The 26722-nt window shown below is 36.7% G+C and overlaps 1 protein-coding gene across 3 annotated transcripts; it reads left to right on the plus strand.

Moving 5' to 3' along the window:
- On the plus strand, positions 1-26587 carry glb1l (galactosidase beta 1 like). 3 transcript variants are annotated; one of them, XM_031903369.1, is made up of 16 exons: positions 1-235; positions 1943-2112; positions 3326-3476; positions 4489-4549; positions 5970-6064; positions 8182-8362; positions 9199-9257; positions 11068-11189; positions 11281-11321; positions 13370-13482; positions 13997-14071; positions 15610-15699; positions 16707-16820; positions 21605-21736; positions 22665-22889; positions 26078-26587. In XM_031903369.1, the coding sequence occupies exons 1-16, from the start codon at positions 173-175 to the stop codon at positions 26324-26326; spliced, it is 1941 nt and encodes a 646-aa protein (XP_031759229.1). In that variant the 5' UTR covers positions 1-172; the 3' UTR covers positions 26327-26587.
- Positions 26588-26722: the final 135 nt, after the last annotated feature.

Consider the following 26722-nt stretch of genomic DNA (forward strand, 5'->3'; position numbering starts at 1 on the left):
AGAGACTGGGTCGCAAGCTGCTCTCAGACTTCCGCAATGTACTTGGGATCGATGCGTCACGTGACCGTGGCGTCAGTGGAACGCACTATCAGCTGATGCTACCGATAGTCATGAGACAAGGATCCCGGAAAAGTTCGCTGTCAGTGTGTTTGCATGACAAGAAGTAGATGACATGATGTGGCTGCGGACTTTTTTGCGCATTTTTCTATTGATGGTTCCATATGGCTCAGTCAGCGTGAGTGTAAGATTGCATGCTACTTATCCATTACTTAATAAAGCATTAAATGTAATTCAGATGTGTTGCAAAAAGTCTTATCTAATGAGCGAATCGCTTTGTGTTTGCATGAAATGTAAAATAATTGCATTTTCCTTTTTTAAAATATGTGAACAGAGCAGATATGTATTATCTGTGGACAACTGAAGCCCCCCCATGGGTGCATGTATAGGGAAATTGGATGACCACGAACTGCCTGGGCTTGCACTTTCTTTGTTTAATTTCATACGAGTTGTCGCATATTAAGTTAGCTTTGGACTCATGAAAGCAAAATTAAGGTTTGTTGTTGTGCCATACTTGGCTCCATGTCATGGGGGGTGATAATCATATTTTTGAGACTTTTATGTCATGTTACCATTTAGTATTAGTGTCGAGGAAGCAGGCTTAAAAAAATAATCCAAGTCTGCATAGGGGCGGGACTAGGGTTGTCACCTTTTCTGGAAAAAAATACTGTTGTTTTCTTTCTTTTTGTAACTTTCTTCCCTATGAGTAACATTGGCATCAAGCATCATTTTTACCAACCAGGCTGGTAAAATTTCAGCTAGGTGGCAACCACAGCAGGGAGAGATTTGAAGTATATCTTGGAAAAGCACTGCTTAATATGTTGGCAATGTTTAAAAAAAGAATAATAATGTTGTGGCATTGGTTGCTGTTATTGCGCAAGTTATTGCTTTGTGATTTAATGTCATCTCTAATACGTACAATGTCTAGGACAATTTGACAGCATGTTTATGTCCACTCTTTAACTTTACAAATGCTCGGATTGAGAGTTGCACTCACACACAGACTTTGTACAACATATGTTACAATTGTAAAAAAAAAAAAATCTTAAAAAAAGCTTAAAGGGCAGATGCAAAGGTGTCTCTATCTAGAAAGCTGCCCTATACAGTATATGCAGAGTACCACAGAGTACTTCCCAGGCACCATATGTTTGATTTTTGGATTTAATTCGGCAAGTTTACTGACACTGAGCTTTCTGGCACGTGCAGTTGGAGCTAGTGCAGGATTAGGTACAACTACGCACGCACCAAAAAACTCTGTTCATTAGCAAAGGAAGGAGGATGATCCAAAGATCCATAAAATGGTGTCTATGAACTCCACTGTGCTACTCTGCATTTATAGGCCAGCTTTCCAAACAGGGAAGCTTTTGCATCTAATAGACTCTGCGGGGAGGGAACAGTGAGGAGTGGCAGTTGAGGGCAGTCTGTTAGGGCTATTGCCTCTGGGGGGGGGGGGGGGGGGGGGGGGGTTAGTTCTCCTTTAACTTCTGTTCCAAAAAGAGGAGGCTTTTATACTAATGAACTTTCTTTGGAAATGTAATTAAATTAAATGTAGTGCTTTTGCAGTGCACTATAATAAGAGTAGTGTGTCTCTATTATATCACTTGACACAATACATGCATTCCAGGAGATGTTTGCAGCACTTGTTAGAGCACTGTGTCTAGCTCTGTAAGAGCACAGTGACCTGACTACATTGGTGGCATAGGCAACAGTCTATGCAAGATGGTTTTGATTAAAGATAATTTCTGCAGAGGGAATTATTAACTCTGGCCCTGCAATGATCAAGGATCAAGTTTGTGCACATTTACTTTTCTTTGAACCTTTTAGCTGAAAACAGCTTACTGTGGTTTAAATATAATCCTGTTAATTTTGTTTTGTTTTGCTTTAGACAACATCCTCAAGAACATTTGAGATAGATTTTGAACACAATTGTTTTCGGAAAGATGGGCAACCTTTTCGTTACATATCTGGAAGTATTCATTATTCTAGAGTTCCACAGTATTACTGGAAAGACCGCCTACTGAAAATGAAGATGGCAGGATTAGATGCTATTTACACGTAAATGCTTTCTTTTAAATTACAGTATGACAAAAAAACAGTTTTACATGGGACAGAGTTTGACAGGAATACTTATTTGCTTAAAAATAAATTATCCTGTTTTTTATTAGTCATTCCACGACATCTTAGTGTTTCAAAGTTTGATATAGACAAATTTAGATTAATTATTTAGCATATTGGCTAATTATTGGCATTTGCTGGTACTTCTGTAAATGCCTCGGCTTCATCCCTAAATTAACCATACAACCATATGCTAATTAGAATTCGGTTCGACCAGGACTGTGGATTCAGGCTAATCCGACCCCTGCAGATAAAGGCAGATTCCTGGCCAAATACCAAACTGAATTCTGGATTCGGTGCATCCCTAATACTAATGTGTGTCAGTAATTAACTTAACTATTACTGTTACCAAACTGTGCAATAGCATTAAGCTTACTTTAAAAGATCATTCCTACATTTTGCAAAAGACTAGTTACATGGGATAGGCTAGATCAGGGATCCCCAACCTTTTATACCCATGAGCCACATTCTGAAAAACATTTTAGAGAGCACTGGGATCACTGGGCAAGATGATGAGGGAGAAAGATGCATTATACACACCTGCATTCAACCAAGTATAATAAGTATGGTGTGCAGTGAAATTGTGTTCTGTCTTTTTTTAAATTAATGTTATTTTAAACCTTAATTAACCTTAATGAAGCAATATTGTTTGTTTTTAAATGTTCTTTTCCACTTGCAAGTGTCTAGATAAGAATAGTGTCCAATAAAATAATTCAATATATGCATTGTTTTTCTCTGTTTAAGAAGATATGGATTAAAAAATTAATTCAAACAAAATGCATAAAACATTTCTTAGATGTTGGAAAAAAAATTAATGTCATATTTGTTAAATAAAAACAAAGGCAAAAGTTCCTGTGCACTAGCCTATAATCAATATTCTAAGGATATTAGCCCCCATATGTAATAAAAGGCACTACGTTTTCCCAGTAGCAGTACCACATATTAACCAATAAGATGTTTTTTCTTTTAAACAGGTGACCAGTAAATTCAACCTTCTGATTGGTTGATATAGGTTTCTGCTCCTGGGCAAACTCTTAGCAGAGAAGCAGCCTTTTTCTTTTATTTGGTATAATATGTGCGAGAAATTAATATTAGTAATTACAGGGTGGTCCTTGAGTAACTTAAGTTTTCACTGTTTTTTGTTTTCATACAGTTATGTACCATGGAATTTTCATGAGACAAAGCCGGGAGTTTACAACTTTTCTGGAGATCATGATATTGAGTCATTCTTGAAACTTGCTAATGAAATTGGGCTGCTGGTGATCCTGAGAGCAGGTCCTTACATATGTGCAGAATGGGACATGGTAAAGCAAATTGGTTTCAGTAATTCAAAAGAACATTTTGAAATCTATTCAAGATCATTGTTTGCTGAATCAAGTAATCCATAGAAGTCAATCAGGTTTTGTATTCATTAGGATAGTGACACACTGGAAAGAAAACAGCACCAGCCTGGGGTACCTGCGAGCGAGTGTTTTCTCTTCCTTCTTCTCTCTTCGCATGCTTGCGCATGCGCAGTAAAATGAAAAGACAAACGTTAACAAAACAGACGGCTCCTTCACTCTACTGCACAGGCCCCGGGATTCAGAAGAAAGAAGGAAGGGAAACACTTGCTGCTGCTACCCAGGGATAAAAGGTAAGCAATTAAAGTCACCAGGGGGTGCCTAACATTTGCACCCCCCAGTGATTTTTACCTTTCCTTCTCCTTTAATGTTTAAATGATTTCAAAGGTAAACATAAAGGGGTTTTTGAGTTAACTTTTAGTATGATGTAGAGAGTAATATTCTGATTAGTGTTCATTTTTTATTATTTGTAGTTTTTCAGTTATTTACATTTTTGTTCAGCAACTCTCCAGTTTGGAGCTTCAGTAGATGTATGTTTGCTAGGGTCCAAAAATACCTTAGCAATTGGGGAATGGTTTGAATGAAATATAAATATGAGAAGACCTGAATTGAAAAAAAGTTATAAAAAGTACCAATAGCAATTAAACTGTAGCCTCACAGAGCAATAGTGTTTTTGCTGCTGGGGTCAGTGACCCCTATTTAAAAACTACAAAGAGTTGAAAAAAGAAGGCAAATAATTAAAAAACTATAAACATTAAAAAATGAAGACCAATTGAAAAGTTGCTTAAATTGGCCATTCCATAACATACTAAAACTTAACTCAAAGATGAACCACTCCTTTAAGGTATGATGCAAATTACAGAAAGATCCCTTATCCCTAAAACCCCAGGTCCCAAACATTCCTGAAAATAGATCCCATACCTGTATTTAGTCCTTAAAAGAAAAAGCTAAGTCCTCTCTTTGAATTTCCCAACAGGGAGGTTTGCCTGCATGGCTTTTAGCAAAAGAATCAATTGTTCTTCGAAGTTCTGATCCAGGTAAAGTAGTCAATTCTATTGTATTTTTGGGATGTGAATGAAAGTAGCTAGGAAGGATTTTATGAAGATATGAATAAAAAGGTTCAGTTCTTTACTGTCCAAAATTGCAGTTTTCCACACCTGACACTTGCTGCTTCCAGATTTGAATGGCACAGTTCCTCTTTTAACAGCTCAACCCACAGTCCTGGATTCTTACTAAAAAGTCCCTCATTTCCCTTTGATCTCCTGCAGTGAAGGCTAAAAAAATACAAATTTACTTAAAAAGTAGCTTTTGTCAGAGAGCCCAGAAATCTTAACAAGCTATACCTGCACTTAGATACATTGTTTATCAGATTGTTTCTAAATAAGTGGGCTTTTGGCAGAGAGCCCAGAAAGTTAACAAGCCGCACCTGTACTGAGATTAAATTGTAACTAATAAGCTAAACAGGTCTCTTGGGGGAACCGAGACTTGCAGCTTAAAGGACAATTTCACCTTCATTAGCAAAACTGTAATAACATATAAAATGACCCCAAAACCCCCAGAAAGAAATGTGATCAAACTTTAAATAACCAGGCAAATTTAGTAAAACAGGAGTGGTATTTAGGGGATGTGGTTGTAAAAATGGGCGTGGTCACAAAAATGTCAGCGCGCTACACCCCAACATTGTCACTCTTTCCATTTTCCAAATGTTGGGAGGTATGCATGCCTAAACTCACTGGCTTGGGGCAGGGTATAATGTTGCCAAATATGTTATATGTGGGATGGAGAATGAGATAGGTGGTGCCCCGCAGCTGTTTCCATTGTTGGCACACAGTTTGTATTCCATGCCAACAGTAAGGACAATACATATTTTTCAGAAAGACTGGACTCCATATCTGAAAATATTAAGTGTTGCTGTGGGACTATAATGTGGTACAGTGATAATGTTATACTGATGTAAATGTAAAGGCATTTAACTTTATTTAACTTATATATTTACATTCCCTCCTGGTAACCTGTTTTTATTTACAGTTTTGACTAAAAATCATGCATATGAAGCAAGCAGGGGTGTCAAACTCAATCATAAGGGGGCTGAAATCTAAAACACAGGTTAAGTCGCCGGCCAAATTTTGACAGTCAGGCACAGTCACAGTGCAGTCAGGCGATTGGTGCTGCATGGTCAGGCACTGTCACCAGGGAATACAAGTGGAGTGACATTTTCATAAAAAAGAAGTATTTTAGTCTGAAAACAATGTTCAGCCTTGATACATAAATGCAGCACTGACTTTTTTTTGCTGCCATGTGATGGGTTGTGATTTGTAGCTCAGCAACAGCTGAAGGGATATTTATATTATACATAGGTTACATTAAATAAACAGAACGTATCGATGTTTGTCTCTCCAACTGTCGTATTACAGTATTACAGTTTGTTAAATGCTCTAGAAATTATGTTTTATGTAGATTACCTTCAAGCTGTGGATAATTGGATGGGAGTGTTTCTGCCCAAGATGAAACCTTTGTTGTACCACAATGGAGGCCCAATTATAAGTGTCCAGGTAACTACTGATCAAGTTATCATTTTTAAATGTACATATACATTTATGCAGTGTGTAAAGTAATTAATGAAAGATATATTTTAGGAACATTTTTTTTTCAAATATGTTAGGAGGACCATACACCTAGGATATGCTTAAAAGAATACTGTCATGGAAGAACATGTTTTTCTAAAAAAAAAAAAAAAAAAGTTAATAGAGCTTCCATCAGCAGAATCCTGCGTTAAAATCCATTTTTTTTTTTTTTAATTGACAACAGATTTTTTTTCTGGATAATGCATCCGATACCTGTACTAGTAGCAGCTACTTGTCACAGCTACAGAAGTAGACAATTCTGATCATTTACTGATAACGGTCTCTGCATGTGTTTTACCAGTATTTTCAGTATTGTCTATGGCAGGGTATTTTCTGGTGTTTAGTAGCCATGACAAATAGCTGCTACTAAGTAGCTCTGTGTGTCTTCACCCTTACTGCTGTGCTGCAAGTTGGAGCAATATCACCCCTCCCTTCCCCCCAACAGCAAAACAATGGGAACGTATCAGGAGCTAAGATAGAGCTAATGCCCTATTGAGAGATTAGCCACCAGCAATATATCTCTGCTATCCCCAAAATGCCTATCCACCAGTAACAAAGTTGAATAGTCGGTGAGAAGGCTTCTTTTCTGAAAAGTCACGTAAAGTTGCCTGCAGGAGAAAACTTTGCATGACTTTGGAAGATCAAAGTGATTTCTTTATGTATAGACAAGGTATCTTCTATAGAGTTGAGATTTTTTTTCTTCCCTTCACCTCTTCGAGTTACTATATACAGCATTATCTAGCTACATTTGCTTCTGTATTAGGGCTATGAAACATGGAGTTACTTGAAGCCAGTTACTTTTAATGGCTACAAAATGCCAGAAAATAGCTTGGCATAGACAATACTCAGAATTGTCTCTGTTAAAACACACATAGACACAGTTATCAGTATTGTCTATTTTGTAGCCACAACAAGTAGCTCCGTGTGTCATTGCCCTTAGTCAGTCAAACCCAGATAACAGAAAGGGATAAACAAATACTGTTTTCCATTGTAGTTACATTTACAAATAACTTTATATGTGTAATTAATGTATTGGAAATGTTCTAATCTTTTTCACTATTCTAAAAATCATTATTTGGGTGGAAGACCCCTTTAAGGGCTCTGGCACACGGGGAGATTAGTCGCCCGTGACAAATCTCCCTGTTTGCGGGCGACTAATCTCCCCGAGTTGCCATCCCACCGGTGAAAATGTAAGTCGCCGGTGGGATGGCAACGGATGGCAACTCGGGGAGATTAGTCACCCGCGAACAGGGAGATTTGTCTCGGGGGCGACTAATCTCCCCGTGTGCCAGAGCCCTAAAAGGTTTGTTGGAGAGTTTGCTGTTTAGTTCACTTACTTACAGACATCATCTTAGCTGGTATTGTTGTGAAACATCATGTTGAAATTTCTTTATAAAATGCTTTCCATTTTGTATTTACTGGTTTCTGCATCTTCATATTCTACAAGCTGCTGTGCGCTTTTACTTGTACCTATTTGGATATCCTTTTTCCCTTAAATCCTTTTTTACCTTTAAATTAAGTTTAAGTACGGTATAGATTGTTCTATTCTTAGCTGTGTTTCAGTTGGTTTTTCATTCCTTTTAATAGTTTCCGACTTATTTGCCTTCATTTTTTGCCTCTTTCCAGGTTTGAAATGGGGGTTACTGGAGTTATTTTTATGATTTGTATTTTTAAGCTGAAATAGGCACCTCTGTGTTTCAATAAACTGCCTTAAAACTGAAGAAAGTATCGGTTGAGTATCCTTCGGTACTCTGCAACAGGGTGCACACATATTAATGGGAGATGGGTAAAGACTTTAACATGTAGCAGCCCACAGGTTTTGGTTCACCATCTTTGATTTCTTGGCTGGTTCTTAACCACACACAGTTCCTGAAAGGCAATTGGTTCATAGTGCCATATCAGTTGAGCCTTAATCACAAAATGGGTTTGCTTGACCTTTAATTTTTTGGAATGCAGAAGCAAATCATTATATAAGTTTGCTCCAAGAATATTTAATAAACTGCAACAGTTGTTTACATTAAATTTCTCTTTTTTTATTATAACAGGTTGAAAATGAGTATGGCAGCTATTTTACTTGTGATTACAATTATCTTCGACATCTATTGCAACTTTTCCGTCATCACTTAGGGGATGAGGTGGTTTTATTCACAACTGATGGTTCTGGGCTACAGTATGTGAGGTGTGGGACAATTCAAGGCCTATATACAACAGTAGATTTTGGACCAGGTTAGTTATTTTATGCATATAGAAAATTACAAGACTTTTATATATGTGAGTTATTTTATTATATGTTAACCAATTAAAGAACCAAGTTCACTTATAAATTAATGTTAGTATGTTATAGATAGTAATATTCTGCAACAATTTACAAATGGTCTTGATTTTTTATTTTTGTAGTTTTTAAGTTGTTAACTCTAGCAACCAGGATGTGATTTAAATGAGAGACTGACATTAAATATGTATTGTAAATTAATTAAATGAGATTGCAAGTAATACAAAGTAACACTAACAATAATGTTTGTAGCCTTAAGCTGGCCATACACGTGGCGATCTGACGATGTTTTCGCACGAAACATCGTCAGATGTGCCACACACCATTCAGGGCTGAATCGGCAGGTAAGGAGGTAGAAACAATAGGATTTCTACCTCCTTCTGCCGATTCAGCTCTGAAGGGAGATTTTGATCAGGCGCCTTCTATGGCGCCCAATCAAAATTTTCCAACTGGTCCGATCTAACATGCATTTGACCTCAATTCTGCTTTTTTGGCTCAGGATGGTCTTCACTAAGTGGAATATGCATATACAAATATGCCCCTAAAAAATCTAGTACAAGATACAAACAAAACTCAATCTCATGAAATGAGTTATTCTAATGAAAAATGTGTGATGTGAGCATGCCAAAGTTACCAAAGAAAATTTTTACTTGTATAGATGTTTTAGGGGCATGTTTATATCTATTAATTTAATTTAATCTATTTATTTGCACCTTTTCCTTAACTTACCTTTAAAATACTGTGGTACGATAACAAAATGTATCTTTTAAATATGTTCTTTCTCCTGCAGGTTCCAATGTTACTGAAACATTTTCAGTTCAGAGGTATTGTGAACCAAAAGGACCATTGGTAAGCTGTGTTTTTCCATAGTTTCTATATTCACAAATATGTATCTGTCTTTGAATTCTGTTTACTAATTTGAATTCAAAATGTGCAGTGTATAAATGTAACACTAAGAGCATTGACACACAGAGAGACTGTCACCTGCGCTAAAAATGTGGTACCACAGCAACAAATAATAATATTACATATCTTGAGGTTTAGTTTAATCACAGGAAAATGTAAATTTTTAGTTTTCCTCGACTAAGCTGAATCGTCACCAGTAATGTAATTTACTTGCAGCTATTACAATGTTAGCAAAGGGCAAGGAATTTTCTGGGAGATTTGTCACCAGCACCAGTATCAGAAAACAAATCTATCTGTGTGTCATTGTCCTAAGCCTCATCCTCCCCAAGAATACAGACTGTTAGCAGCTCATTGAGACCACCCCAAGTGCACTAGAGTTGATGGTCCTTAACAGTAATCAGAAGATAAATGTATATTACAGCTGGAATGTATACTTCAGTGTGCTAACCAGGTGCATTTTAGAGATTTACTGTTTGTTGTTATCTTCAATAAAGAGGTCTTTTTAGCCTCATAAGTGTCAGAGACAACACATTTTCCATTTTAGTGAAGGAGAAGTGAAATTAAATTAAATTAATTTTGAAAAGAGTTTTAACAGTCGCTCTAAGTCAATAAGTTTTCTTGGTGCTTCTCCAAATATCATCACTGACCCTGCAGATTGAGCAGATGAGCAAAGAAAGAGCGACAAGAGCTTTTATCTCGCACAAAATGACGAGCTGAAGGACTTGTCATAATGCATATGCATGTGCACTAACATGTCCATCCAAATAGGGAGCTTCTATCTTGTGTGGGAAGGATAACACTTGTGAAGGGGTATTTTCTGTCAGACATAGGGGCAGATTTATCAAAGTACGAGTTTGAATCCCGAAATGGGTAAAATTTGCATTAGATACGATAATTTCTGATGGTCGGAAATGTCACAAATATGCTTACGATAAAATCGTAATAGTCACAATAATATTGTATTGGCGATCTGAAAGTCACAAAATTTTTGTATCCGAACGACTGTAAACGGCGGGAAAACCTTTCTGAATTTGATCCCTCTGTGCATGTTTTTGGAAGCCTCCTTTAGGACGCAATGGCACTCTGCAGCTCCAACCTGGCCCAAGGAAAGTCACGATAACAAAGCTTTAATGAATCTGAAACATTTGTACCCCATAGTATTGTTTCTCCCAATGGGAGGGGGCTTCACTATATAGGTACCCTTTAAGAATACAAAAAAAATAGTCATTTAAAAATATCTAAAGTTTCATTTTTTGCGGGTTTTCTGACTTTGTATTATGGGAAGGCCATCTCCCATAGACTCCATTTTAATCAAATAATTAAAGTTTTTAATAATAATTTCCTTTTTCTCTGTAATAATAAAAGAGTGCCTTGTACTTGATCCCAACTAAGATATAATTATTCTATATTGAAGGCTATTGGAAAGACCCCTTATCTGGAATATCCCAGGTCCCAAGCATTCTGGATAACGGATCCCATACCTGTATTTATTGTCTAAAGTTTCTTTGAAAATATGGCTTAACACAGTGCAATAAAATGCAGAACACTATCACCTCCAGTGGGGGAAACCGTTTTGCTATAATGGATGCCCTTTAAAGGAAATTTAACATTTGTTAACAGTGGTGTTATTGGACCTTTAAGGAACAGAAAAACAAGATAATAAAATAAGAACAATTCTCCTGTCATTAATTGGTAAAGTTTTAAATGAAATCTGCATATTAATATTAATAGTTTTTATTTTCCATCATCTCAGGTTAACTCAGAATTCTACACTGGATGGCTGGATCACTGGGGTGAACCACACTCTGTAGTAGCAACAGAGATGGTAACCAAGTCACTGGATCAAATCTTGGCTCATGGAGCAAACGTTAACATGTTGGTGGAACTGCATCTTAAATTATTTTACTGGCAATGGGTGTTGTATGCAGCATGCTATCTAACTGTTCTTCTTTTCTATATCTATTAGGTATATGTTTATAGGAGGCACTAATTTTGGATACTGGAATGGTAAGAATCAACCTTGTGTTAGAAAATTGTAGCTCAGTTTAATTAGAAGATAAGGTTTTGTTTAAGGAGAAACTAAGCTCTGCGAGTCATTTATGTGTTTTTCCCCATTGAAAACTCATACAGCTGCAGTGGATCAAATTTGAAAGTTCCCAAATCTATCCCCTTAAGTAACGAGTGAAGATTGAAGCCTATATCTTCCCAGCTGTGGCATACCACATATGCCCTCAGTACTTGCCTGTTGGACATGCCTGTGTAGATGATCTATGTCTGAGATAATGTGAACTGTTCAAACCTGTAATTAATTGTGTATAAGAATAACCTGACTTGGGCTTGGGTGAGGACTGGCCATCACTGGAGGATAGTCAGAATGTTATAAAAATAATAATTTGTAAGAAGGCCACTTAAATTGTCAGAATAGGCTGAGGCAACATTAGTCTGAATGACATTTGTAATACAGAAAGCTGATTCGCATGATTTAGTTCTTTTTTCTGGTACACTGTAGTTAGCTTGTGTCTTCTAGCACCTGGATTTGTGTGTATTCCCCATTCTGGTGTATTTCTTCACAATTGACCATGTTGTGTGTGCATGGTACTATGTTCTAGGCTGTTAGAGCATTTGCCTGCCAAGCATGTAGGTGAATTTAGGAAAGTATTAATTCCTTAGACCCTGTATTTTGAACGTTCGGGTGATACATCAGAGCAGACTGAACCAGCACGCTGGTTAAAGGCACAATGTGTGTGTATAGGTACAGGTACCTTGGTTAATATTTATTATGTGTGCACAATTTTGCATCCATTTTAGAGTTTGTGCTTGCATTCATTAATGGGCTTTAATGTCTGCTAAAGCAAATAAAGTACTGTCTTGTTGAAAAAAGTGTAATGACTCAAGGGATGAAACATCATTTTGCATCTTTATAGATCTCTGGTAAGGCTCTTTCTTTTATTAGTAGTGCAGTTTTGGACATAAGTCCACTGCTTAAGTGGTACATAACACTTTTACAAATATGATGGCATTATTTGTATTTATGTGTTAATGTAAAGGATACAGTGCACAAAAGCAGTTGGGCACCTGCCTGTCTGACATCTGAATCCCAAACCAAGGGAATTAGTATGAAGCTGGTCTTCCCTTTGCTGCCATAACAGCCTCTTTTCTTCTGGGGAGGCTTTCCACTAGTTTTAGAATATTGTTGTAGGATTTGCTTCTATTCTGCCACAAGAGCAATATTAGGGTTGACTTACAGTGAAACATTTAATACATCCCGCAGGTGTTAGTTCAGTTGAAGTCAGGCAGTTTTTAAATTCCCATATTTGCAAGCCAGTTCTATATGGATCTTAGTTTTTGCATGGGGTCAGTGTTTAGAAGAAACAGGAAAGAGCCTTTTACAAAGTAGAGCACATAATTGTCAACTGTGTCATTGTACTGGAACTTGGGTCAACAATTATCACTGTGCCTTTATTAGGCAATTCAAATAATTAGAAGGGATGCCTAAATATTTTAAAGAAACTTTTCAGTGTAAAATACAACTGGGTAAATAGGCTGTGCAAAATAAAAAAAAATCAATATAGTTAGTTAGCCTAAATGTAATACATAAAGGCTGGAGTGGACAGATGTCTATTATAATAGCCAGAACACTACTTCCTCCTTTACATCTTTCTAACCTGTTAGTCAGATATTTGAAGGGGAGCCACATGTGACATAATTGCTCAGTAAAGTTTGCTTTTGATCCTGAGCATGCAAGCAAACTGAACTGTTATGTTCAAAAGCAAATTAAATCATTATGTCCCCCATGGGCCCTCCTTTTAGTCACCAACTGACCGTAATAAAACCAAAGTGAAGGGCAAGAATAAGACTTAAAAGAACTTGACATAGGAGAAATAAAACGTTGTAAATGCCAACAATTCCAGTTTGTTAATAAACAAGTGTGTAGAATTCTTAGGGCTGACACACACCAAGTACTTTAAGCATATATGTGTTAACATCCCATGACCATACCAAAGTGCATGATGAGAAATTGATTTAAGAAACTGATTTTACAATTTATTTTGCAGGTGCCAACACACCATATGCACCACAGCCTACCAGTTATGATTATGATGCCCCTTTATCTGAAGCTGGGGATTTGACTGATAAGTATTTTGCAGTCAGAGAAGTTATAAAAAAGGTAAAAAAAAGGAAAAGAACTTGGGCCTCATTTTCCAATTTAAGGCAAGTTACAAAGGGCACAAATAAAAAAACTGTGTAAATTTACAGTAGTCGGCATAATAAGTTCGCTTTTTCAGTGTATAGAGGTGATTTACAAAAGACCAGGGAAGAGCCATGAATGCTCCATGTTCAGTCACAGCCTCTTTCTCCATGTCTATGCAGCTGGAGAAATCAACAAGTGTACCTTAAATTCTTCATAAATCCCCTACCATTTCTGTGGTGAAAGCAGGCGGACGCTGGACAAACGCAGACAAGGCTCATGAAATTACAAATGTGACTTAAGCAGCCACAGTCCACAAGATATAAATTCAGGTTCACATGATAGTTAAAACAGTTTGCACATGTCAGAAAGAACCCTGTATCTGAACTATAAACAGGCTAATAAAACTCGATATACTATAGTTCATTCATAAAAGGTATTAAATAAAGTATTGTAATAAAATAGAATTAATCTTTTTTTTATTTCTTTGTAGTATAAACAGATACCAGAGGGTCCTATTCCACCAACAACCCCAAAATATGCATATGGTGAAATTAAAATGGAAAAGGTAAGAATTTAGAGTGGATATTTCATATTTTGAATATGTCTGGAATGGGTCACATTATTTTAAAAAAAAAATCTTGGTTTTCAATTATTTTGCCAAAGAGAGCTGAATTTACTTATATACCCTGTCTCTTTCCAAATTCTTACAATAAGTTGTGGGAATAACAAGAAAAACATGTGTATGTTTTATCCCCTTGCCTAACCTGAGCCATGATTTGTAATCATAAACATGCTGCTTCTTCATGACTTCCAGCACCAAAAAAGTAACTCACACAACCAACAATCATTTTTTTTCCTTAAAGAAATGCAATTTGTAAAGTGAAAAAAATGTGCTGTGGGCCCTATTTTTGCCTTTTGCACACATTCTCCCTGTCATGAAGAGTTGCTGTAGGTCTTTTTGCACCATTTTGTACTTCAGAGACCTGCAGCTACCACCATGGATACAATGCTGCCTGTGTTACACTGCTTTGCATTTGTGAGGGGCAGGAGCAGGAAGGCACATATGCATTCCGTAACTTGTTCTTCATTCAGATGTACAAGTTAGGGAGGATCACAGAAAGCACACTGCAACGGGACCCTATCCTTAATATCTGCCCTAGGGGTGGAAGTGCTCTGTGAATGAGCATTAAGGGGCATAATCTTTTACTTCTTAACAGGGGAATAGTAATAGACCTCTACTGTGTTGGGGAAGGGTTAGAAAAGCTGTCATGGAGTTGGTAACAAAAATGATTGCTGCTATTCTGTTAAAACAACTGTTAAGATTGCTATTAGCATAAATATTTTAGAGATTTTACCTCTTCCCTTTCCTACCTGTGGGACAATCCAAAGTAATTGCTCTAGAGTGCATACTGTGTATATAAATTGGGTGATGTTATTAAAGAGGAACCCTTATAAAATTCATGTTTATGTATTTTAGTATAGCTGAAATTACTGTTGGTTTTAAACACTTCATTGTAGCTCAATGTGTGCAATCAAGCACAGTCATTTTATTAACCTGATTTAACGTAATTATGTATAAAAAAAAGTACACATAGTTCAGTTGGAGACAAATTTTGGTAGTCTGGACTCAAGGTTGTACTTTATCACTTGTTTTTTATGTTCTTTTGTTTGTCTGTTCTTCAGCCTGAAATGTCTCGTCCAAGGGTTCAGTGATTGTAAGAAATTTCCCCACTAAGTTTTATCTATGTCATATGTGCAAACATTTTCATTTCTTCAATTTTAAAAACTCTATACACAGCGCAATGGGTGAGGTCAGGCAAGGAAGAGAAGAAACTTAGGAGGGATTGTTTATAAAGATTGGGTAAATTTGCACCTGGGCAGTAACCCATGGCAAGCAATCAGGTATTTGCTTTCACTGTTCAACCTGCAGCTGGATTAAAAAGACTAATAATTGATTGCTTGCTATAGGTTACTGCCCAGGTGCAAATTTGCCCAATCATTATAAATGACCCCCACTATTTTATGAAAATCAATTCCAACTCCAGAATTTTATATTTTATTTGGGAATTACATTTACAATTAAATCATTTGGTTTTCTTCCAGGTGAAAACAGTCACTGAGGCTTTGGATATATTGGCCTCACATGGAGCAATACAGGGTACTTATCCTTTAACATTTGATCAGATGAAACAGGTTGGTTTAGCATAATATGAACTGAAACTGCTTGTGAACCTTTTTTTTTGCGTTTGTGTTGACAGAGTATAATTCAACCATATTTATTTGAACAGCAAGTACAGGGTGATGAGTTCAGAATAGTTTCCTTCCCCACACCTACTTTTCTCCAGTTGGATTATTGGTAACCTTGAACACTTTCATCAAGATTCTAGTACATTTTTAGGATTATCTACTGAATTATCATTTCTATCTCCTCATAAGAAGCCCACTGTCCTCCGTGAAAGACTGATCGCCCTCTGCCCTTTGTATTGATCTGGGTTTAAACAGTTCCCTTGAAAAAGTCCACTATAGCACTTGAATTTCTAGGTGCTGGGTAAATGGTTAATGCAAACTGTATTTATGAAAAAGGTATAAACAAGCTATATATTTTATAAGAGCCACAAATATCCTGTAAAATATGTTATATTATAATAGTTCTGTATTATAAAAAACAATGAGAAGTCTCCTTGTAGTTTGGTGGTCTCATGAATAGTCATGGAACTCCTCAGCAACTACTACTATTCATATATTGTTCTCTTTATAAATATCGGAAAGTTCCTATTCACAAAAACATTTCAAATTATTCTGGCTCTTTTCCTTTGGGAACAATTTGTCAAGGGTTAAAATGTATCCCTTTTTCTCTAGTCAGTTTGTAAAGTGGTACTTTATTGTTTAGTAATGCTTTCAAATGGTCCATGATAAGGGTTAGAGGGCTTCTCCATTTGATCAAAATTGATTTTCCTTTTTTTACGTATTTTTGAATGGTCATTTCATTAAAAGTGCAATGTACTGTTTACTAGAGTTTCACAAATTCTTACAGTATTAAAATGTCTTAGTGAAAAGTCGAAAAAGCTTTTTCATTGCAATGTTGTACATTTCTTTATTAAATGTGTGCATTAAATAACTTGTATTTCTGTCAAGTATATTATTCTTGATATGAAGCAATCTTGGCAAGCATCTTGACATCCTACTATTTGTATTTGTAGTATTTTGGCTTTGTGCTGTACAGAACAACATTACCAATAAATTGCAGTAATCCAACAACATTGACTGCATTATCTAATGGAGTGCGGGACCGTGCTTACGTTACAGTTAATGGGGTAAGAAATCTTTCAGTTGATAATACAAATAAGCTTCTGCTTAGGTGAAAGCAGCACACCTTAGGTTTCCCCAGGAATAGATTTATTTTTCAGAAACACTAATGCTATATCCCATGCACAGGTTTTTTTAAAGAGCAAGGAAAGGCTTCTACTATAGCACCTAATATATTGTAGAGCCCCTTTTCCTGTAGCAAATCGCCAACTTTATTTTTTAAAATAATACTAACTTCTCCCCAAAACTTCCTTTTAACTTTACAGTATTTGTAGTCTATCACGGCTGCCATCTTGGATTTCACCAAACACCCGCGCTCGCAGAACCCCCCCCCCTGCTACCCGCAGCGCTCACCTGTCCTTCGGCTGTTCTGCTTGCCTGTTCTGTTCAGCGTCTGTCTATGAAAATCAGCAAAACACATGCGCCACCTAAAGTGTTCAGGTCCCATAGTCTGAGCAGGAGCGATGCATTATGGGAATCCTCTTTACCCAGCTCAGCGTTTTTTCTGCCTGTTTGGCTTCAGATCTTCTGAACAGGTGAAATATGGGGAGACTTAAGGGCACACTTAAAGGAACAGTAACACCAAAAAATGAAAGTGTATAAAACTAATTAAAATATAATGTGCTGCTGCCCTGCACTGGTAAAAGTTGTGTGTTTACTTCAGAAAGTCTGCTATAATTTATATAAATAAGCTACTGTGTAGCCATGGGGGCAGCCATTCAATGGGGAAAAGGCACAGGCACATAGCAGATAACAGATAAAACACTATTGTATTCTACAGAACTTATCTGTTATCTGCTATGTAACCTGTGCCTTTTCTCCTTTTTTCCAGCTTGAATGGCTGCCCCCGTGGCAACACAGCAGCTTATTATATAAATTATAGTAGGGTTACTGTAGCAAACACACCAATTTTACCAGTGCAGGGCAACAGTGCATTATATTTCTATTACTTTAAAGCTCTTTTATTTTTTGGTGTTACTGTTCCTTTAAGACTACTGAAGGTATGCCTGCAGCTTGAGATTAACTCTTTATTAGCCTTTCCTTCTCCTTTAACAGATTGCTATTTAATTGGACACTTTAAAGAAGAACTAAAGCTTAACTAAAAAGTAGGATAGAAAGGTTGTGCATTATGTTTTAGGCTTCTGTACCAGCCCGGGGCAACCACAGCCCTTTAGCAATGGAGATCTGTGCTGTTGTCAGAGCTTAGGGACTGATGCACAATATACTGTATATATAAAATATAAATGTCACAATATATGGTTGATTAGTAAATAATATAGATTATTACTGCATGGCAGCTCTGAAACCAGTGCAATCAGCATCAGAAATGAATAACCTGCCCTGTAGCATCACCCTCTATGGCAGGCAAGCCTTGTTTTCTGCTTGATAATTTGCTACAGCCCCTAACCTTAGCTTCTTAACAGCTGCCCAAAAAGTACTGAGCATGTGAGTTTCACAGACACTTCTAAGTACTGGATCATTACTACTAGATAGATGTTGAATCTTTAGGCTGGTTCAATATGTTCAGTAAATAAAATATGGCATATCTTCCCATTTTCATTTTTAGGGTTTAGTTCTTTTTTAAAATACATTGTATTCCAGGTTAGCCTCAACCTGATTTAGGAGAAACATCTTAATGAGTTGTAAACACAATTTTTTCATCTCACTGTGCATTTGCTGCAAGGTATCCCAATATGGGACCCATTATACAGAATGGTCAGGACCTGGAGTTTTCCGGATAAGGGATCTTTCCTTAATTTGGATCTCCATACATTAAGTCTGCTAAAAATCATTTAAATATTGAGTAAACCGAAAAGTTGGGATCAGGTACAATTTACTGTTTTATTATTACAGAGAAAAAGGGAATCATTTTTCAAAATCAGAATGATTTGCTTATAATGGAGTCTATGGGAGATGGCCTTTCCATAATTTCTGGAACTTTCTGGATAATGTGGTGAATGACAAATAGTATAATGATGTGGAGTGCAGAAGGTTAGGCTGAGGAAACGTTTTAAAAAATTTGTAGGAAAAGAGTGAGTGTACTTTGAAGGTATTATACATTTTTTTATCAAGCGCTAAAATCCCACCCTGCCAATTTCAATTAACATTGTGTATGAATTCAGGTGGAGACACGGTTGCTACCCTATGCTATTGTCTCATACGCCTGGGCCAAACCTGCAATTGCTAGGATGCAGAAAAATGAATAGCGCTGGCTAAGCGTTGTCTTATCTGTCTTTTATACAGTCACAGGTTTACTTACTATACAGTCACAGGTGTACTTACTCTACAAGTTTACATTCACAGGTTTACTCACTATACAGTCACAGGTTTACTTACTGTACAAGTTTACAGTCACAGGTTTACTTATTCTACAAGTTTACAGTCACAGGTTTACTTACTATACAGTCACAGGTTACTTACTCTACAAGTTTACAGTCACAGGTTACTTACTCTACAAGTTTACAATCATAGGTTTACTTACTATACTGTCACAGTTTTACTTACTCTACAGGGTAAGACTTTCATTAAACCACAGATTTATTATTATTATTATTCGCTAATTAAAAGCACGATTAGAAAAAATTTGGAGTAACCACAAAATTCTTTTCTTGGTCATATGAAAATATCATGGTTGTGATCCAAAAGTCACAAATTTTTCGTATCTGAACGTAAACTGTGTGAAAACCTTTCTGGCTTTGAAACTTAAATGCATGATTTTGGAAGCCTTCCATAGGACTCAATGGCACTCTACAGCTCCAACCTGGCCAAAAGATAGCCACGATACCAAAGCTTGAATGAATTCCAAAATGGTCATAGTCTTTGCAAAAAATACAACTTTTTCGTGGACATTAACGTAAACCACAAAAAAGTCATACTATTTTAACAATATTATCGTGCTCATTATGAAAAGTTCTACAAATTTGAAAAAATACGATTTTTTTCTGAAAAAAAAAATCTTTGTCTCATGAATGGGCCCCTACAAGTTTACAGCCACAGGTTTACTTACTATCGCAGGAGGCTGCTGATATCCGTCGACTCGCTGATTGGCCAGGTTAAAAGATTTTGATCAGGCGCCATAGAAGGCGTCTGATCAAAATCTACCTTCAGGGCTGAATCGGCAGAAGGAGGTAAAAATCCTATTGTTTCTACCTCCTTATCTGCCATTTCAGCCCTGAACGGTTAGTGGCCGATCACCACGTGTGGCCACCTTAATTCTACAAGTTTACAGTCACAGGTTACTTACTTTACAAGTTTACAGTCACAGATTTACTTACTACACAATCACAGGTGTACTTAATATACAGTCACAGTTTTACTTACTCTACAAGTTTACTTATTCTACAAGTTTGCAGTCACAGGTTTTCTTACTCTAAAAGTTTACAGTCACAGGTTTAACTGTTATACAGTCACAGGAATAAAAAAGCTGAGCAAGGAGAGCAGATTATACTGGGCTTTGGCAGAGAGCAAGGCGATAATGAGGCCTAATTCTATAGCTGTGTTAGAAAAAAATATTCAGTATTATGTAACCTTGAAAAAGGCCCCAAGCAGGACCCAAAATGTTGGTGAAATTTATGGAATAAATCACTTTGATAAACACAGATATTTGGAGTGTGGACCACTTTCATTGTATGTATTAAATTGTTTTGGTTCTGGGCACCCATTGTTAAAGGACATGTAATGCCTACATTTGCCTACAATGTATTTCAGTTGGGCACGTCTCCCCCACCCAAATGGCATTATTTGTACTACATATAGCTAATAGTAGCTTTCACCCGGTGGCCATTTTTTAGTCTGATACATAATCCGATACATTTAAATCTGCATACAGCATACATTTCATCAAGAATACAGGCTCACACAGGCATAACTTTCTCTGCTAAAAGTTCTGCTTTGTTTTAGCTGAGCTCAGGAGAGGAGGTTAGGAGAAACAAAATAGAAGCAGACAGCTGAGCTGAGTTTCTATGGGAACCAGCAATACCATCTCTTTACTGGCTGCTACACTGGGGGGCGTGTCTAGTAATCTGAGCTTAGAACAACTGAGCATGTCTGGCAAGCCAGAAATCAAAGCAATATCCTGAGGGAGGGGGCCAAGTGGCTTTCAGGAGGAGAAGGAAATCTAAGTGATTAAGGGGATGTTGCAACCTTACTATTAACCTCTGGACAACTAGTGTGGCAGGTATTGAAAGATTTCAAAGAGGCTGTTCACTTATTACATTTTTGTGTGTGGGGTTTACATGTTCTTTAAGGGACTGCAGCTTTCACATTATTTTTATAGGCATATTTATTTTAGGTGAATCCAAAGCCCATTCTAAAACCTATTGTAAACAGCAGGAGTCCCTTGTAAAATGTTGTGTAGAATTTTATTGCCATCTGAATTTTTACCATGGTTTTGAGCAGGATGCATTAGATCTAATGTGGTTTAAAATAATGGGGTTGTAATGGTGTGGGAAAAAACATCTTTATAAATACAGCACCTTGTTAAAGAATATAGACAGAATCTTGATGCATTTATTTTACATCTCTTTTTACACTGCAAATTATGTGTTATAGAGAGAATATTGCAAGAAGGAAGGATACATCTGGTTCCATGTGGGCTGGGTAGTTGTTAGCAGTGGCATGATATGGACACAGATAGCACTGAGGGCAATGAGGAAGGTTGTATTGAGGAAAGGGCATGCTGAGGATATTGTTTGCAGAGTCTGACTTTGTATGTTAAGATTAACGATCCTGCTTCCTCCCCCTGCATGTCACATATATATGTAACAATTTTACACTTTTTGCTATCTTCAAGGTTCCACAAGGTGTTCTTGAAAGAGATAAGCAGACAGCTATAAATGTAACTGGAGTGGCGGGAGCAGAACTGGACTTGCTGGTGGAAAGTATGGGCAGGGTTAATTTTGGAAGATACAATAATGATTTTAAGGTAAGTAAAACAAGGTACAGGTATGGAATCCCTTATCCGTAAAACCCGTTATCCAGAAAGTTATCCCAAGCATTCAGGATAACAGGTCCCATACTGTATGAGTATATGTGCAGAGTTGAACATGAAACAGGAAAATTATGTTGGACTTAATGACATAAAGGAGGAAAAATAATATATAATACCCGCCCTTTGTTGAACTTTTTTTTAAATTTACTTTTAATATTCAAACAAGAAAAATGAAAATAGTGATCAGTCAGACCTGTTACTAATATACAAAAGCGGTCTTTTTACAGACTTATATAGTAAGTTGTAGGCTCCAAAGGGGTTGAGGCCTATTAGGCAAAGAATGTCCACATGTCCCATGATTTCCCTTTGTTTTCTTTGGTGTTACACTCTAGTTGGTTAATGGAGTAGTTACCCTGTGTTTGTATATAGGAAAGCAGAGGAGTGTCCTTTCTATTTATAGCATGCATTTATATTTTTATACAATTTTTTTTTGTCTTGTTTAAAAATAATAAAAATTAGTTGCATTTTTACTGCTACATCAAAGCTAGTCACATAGCTCCAAAAACCTATGTGTGCAGTCCCCACATTGATGGTTTTGCCTTTACTAAAGATAAGCAAAGAATGAACATTTAGCAAAGGGACCAAAGAAATACTTTGTCCCAGGTTTACCACTATAAAATTATGTGGGACAGGTTTGGTTTACCACTATAAAATTATGTGGGACAGGTTTGATTGCCCTTTTTTCTGATGATTTGACCCCATTGGGGTTTTTTTCAGGATCAGCTAGAAGAGGAACTACATTATTTGTGCAAAAAATTAAACATCAAGTTTCCTTTTTTAAAAGCCTGCTTCTATGTAACTTGGGTAATTTTACCTTTAAGATTACTCATCTAAGCTTTTACATTTCCTTTTGTGCATTCAGGGCTTGCTTACCAATGTAACCCTCAATGGAGAACTGCTTGTGAACTGGACAATGTACCCTCTAGACATAGATAGTGCTGTTAATGGTGGGCTTTTGTCCACCATTCATATTCCATATGCATCTGCCTTTTCAGCTCCAATGTTTTACAAAGGAAGCCTAATTATTCCCACTGGAATTCCAGATTTACCCCAGGATACCTTTATTCAGTTCCCAGGATGGACAAAGGTATGTCATATGTCTTCTAAAATAAGTTTAACAAAACATCTTACCTCTCAGTAAAGAAGAACAAGTATTGTATATATTTTATAAATTGTAACCAATTGTGTGTTTGACAGGTACCGAATGCACCAAGCGACTATGAGCCATCCTGAAACAGATCTTAAAAATGTCCCTTACTTCTTCATTCCCTTACAATGGCTGCATTGTTCATGTCTGTACAGGAACAGTTTGTAACCAGATGTTTAGGGCCAAGTTCAGGTTCTTTTTATTCCACCATTTTTCTGAATCCTCTTAAAGTCAAAGCTTTACTTCATTTGACTTATTCTACAACCCATCCATAGAAAGGCAGTACAACAGAATAATCCATTTCCTTTTTTATTATTACCATGTAATTATAAAGAGTTAACGTATTCTGCAGAGCTGTACAATAGCTGACCTATAGCAGAGGAATAAAGAGGGTCCAGAATATGAGAGCTTATGATCTATTAATAGAATGGCTTGCAACCTGATCAGGTATACAAACAATAGCCCCATATCAGTGAAAATGACCTTTGGGAAAGTTTAGCTATCATTGGAGCACTGGTCCACTGTGGAGAAATGCTTGCATTGTGGTACGTAAGGGTCATCAGAGGTTACAAATTTAAGATATATCTGGACTACAAGTGTTCTAAGGAAAGAAATTTATAGTGGAAATGAAAAGACTGTTATGGGGTTATTTAATGAAAGGTGCAAAGTTTGATACAGGCACATATAGCAACGAATAAGCTGGTAGCATTTACTGATCACCTGCATAAAAGCAAATCCCTTATTGGTTGCTATGAGTTACAGTAATAAATGGCACAAAATGCAGTATGTATAGGGGTTAACTGGTTACAAGAGGCTGTAATGTCTACCAGCCTGATTCTTACTAAGTACAGACTGCCATGACCCATATTTTTGCATGACACATTATTTTTCCAGTCTGTTGGCAGTTATTGTGGGTTGAAAAATGTCATGCAACAATGCAAGGGTTATTTACTTAGTGAATGAACAAAACATTTACTTGTTTTTAAGAAAGCTTTATGTTTGTCTTACCCAGAATATAGATTCTCAGTGAGAACCATGGCCAAATAATGAGTGCCTTCATTAGAATGAGAAACACTCTGCCTGCTGTAGACACTGTGCTGTCTGTCAGATATTGCTTTGTACGTGTAACTCGTACAAAGATTTATATTGGTGTTTAAGGCAATACCCTGCTTTCCAGAAGCCAAAAAAAAAAAATTCAAAACATATAGGCAAATTTCAGTGAGGTCTTAAATGTTCACTGGTATCAGGTCAGTCCCAGATTTGATGGTGGGACAGCCCTAGATGCAGCCATACCCCCCACCACTGGTCACACCGTACAACCCTCTTCCACTGCCGTTCATACCTCAAAGCATTACCACTGCAACTTGGCATCCTGCCATTGTTCGCACCTTGCATCCCCCAAATCATATTGTTTTTTACATGCTTTCAGTGCATATTAATGTTTCGAAAGAGGTGCAAGTTCCTTCTCAGCTATTGATGTGGTAGCAGATTTTGACAGCTATTTGTATCTCCCACCCAGTCCAGATGATGCCCTAGCAGCATGCCCCCCAGGCCCAGACATTTGTGGCCTTTCCACAAATCTAGACCTGAACAAGGTTACTTCTATTAAGCATTAATACGCAGTCTCTAACAGTGCTATCATATTCTATAGTTACAGTATAACACACTCTAATAAATGAGAAGTGGCTACAGCCTGCAATACAAGGCTGTATTAGTTCATGGGCATTTTGAGCACTGTTTCTCTGAGCTGACTGTGGCAGTCAATTTGCTGCATATGACTAAAAGGAAACTGTAACTCACTGAATCACTGGTATAAATTAGTTAAGCATCCCCCATCCCCGGTGAGTACAATCCATAACCTATGAGTGCCGCACCACCCTCTTCAGTGACTGTCCAGCAGTCACTTATAGCTATTTGGATCTGTTCGCATGCGCAGTATAGTAAACTATACTTTACATATAAGGTTAAAAAAATTACCTGAGGTGGGCATTGTAAGTACTTTAATTTTTGCTGATGATACCGAATTGTTCAGAACTACGTCTTCCATGCAGAATGCTGCCATTTTGCACAGTCATTTGACTAAATTGGAAAACTGGGCAGTAAACTACAATGTTTAAAAATTTAAGGTTATGCACTTGGGCAAAAATAAAATAAATGCCAGTTTTACACTAAATGGTTTTGGGCAAACAATAAAGCTTGTTAAATACTAAAGGGATTTCTGTTGGGGTTATTGTGGATAACATACATTGTAACTCTGGTCAATGTCATTCAGTGTTTACTAAAGCTAATAAAGTACTTTCTTACTCAAAAAGGACATTATTTCACATTGGCATAGTTTAGATAATTGCTAATAGCCAATTGCTTGAATTTTCCCAATCCTTTGCCCTGCAATAAGTGATGTCATATGACATTGTTCTAATAAATTGAATTTGTTGTTGCAGCACAGCAAATTATGTTAACAACATTTTACTATTGCTGACCAGTAGTTTTTTCATTCATTTTTGAACCAACCAACAGGAACAGAACCAAGTAAACACATAAACATTCCGATATTTATTTCTGATCTTCATAGTGTAGCACAAACACCTTTTATATACATCTAAGTCCCATTTAAGGAGAAAAAATGGGTATAAGTCATATTTGTTTTACTATAATATATCCTGTACTTCTGAAACATTACTGTCCAAAAGTATTTTTTCATTTACAAAATAGAAGTGCAAGATGTATGTGCATTTGGTTACAGCGTGAAGGAGCCAACACTAATATCTGTCTCTCTTTCTCTTAAATTAGCATCTCCTCTACCTGAGAGTTCAAGTTGCATGAATAAGTTGTAGATTATTCAGTGCTGCTCAGTGGTTTTTAACATGTCTAGTACATAGAGAGAGTTATGTTTGCTGCCCTGTGTGGTTAATTTTGAAAACCACATATTTGTACATTGTATATAAGGCTGCACATTATAAATGCCTCAGTTATTCCAGTAATTGCAATTGAGATGATAGAATTAGAGATTATAGAGATTATAGAATTTAAAGCTGCACTAGAAAACATTACTCACTTCCTACTTTTCTATGTGATAAACTAAGCAATTTAGTGTGCTAACTTGTCTAATTTCTGATTTTTCTATAAAGGGACAAATTTGGATCAATGGATTTAACCTGGGACGGTACTGGCCAGTGAGAGGTCCTCAAGTTACTTTGTATGTTCCAAGAAGCATTTTAACAACAACTCTAGTAAACAACATTACAGTGCTAGAACTAGAAAATTCCCCTTGCAACAGTGGGAAATGTGTTGTGGAGTTTGTGGATAAGCCAGTTCTTAATAAAGTAAAACAAATAGTTGATGAACACAAGTTCAGCAAAGAAAAATTTCTCAAATGAAATGAAATAAAGAACTATCGGCCTAAGCCTTATCATTTCATAATAGAAATACAGGGCTACAGACACTGAATCCAATTACTTATACAAGTATATAGACACTTGGGGGATAATAAACATCTAAAGATAGAATTCAGTGTCTGTGGTTTGCCTCTGGTGAATGTATATAATCTAATCATTTTGTAATTATGTAACGAATCTTGAAAAAAAATCTGAATGCCTTTAATTCATGATGTTTGAAATAAAAGTAATGTATAAACTAAATAATCATTATTCTTCTGATTACCTTGATATTCAGTGACATACAAATTAATCATACTCAATCTGCCTTTCATTGCATGATAATACAGCTTCCCTTTTGTAAACTGTTAATCTGCCCAATGTGCATTTTTATGCCAG

Source organism: Xenopus tropicalis, chromosome 6 (assembly GCF_000004195.4).
Source record: "Xenopus tropicalis strain Nigerian chromosome 6, UCB_Xtro_10.0, whole genome shotgun sequence".
Taxonomy (NCBI): Eukaryota; Metazoa; Chordata; class Amphibia; order Anura; family Pipidae; genus Xenopus; species Xenopus tropicalis.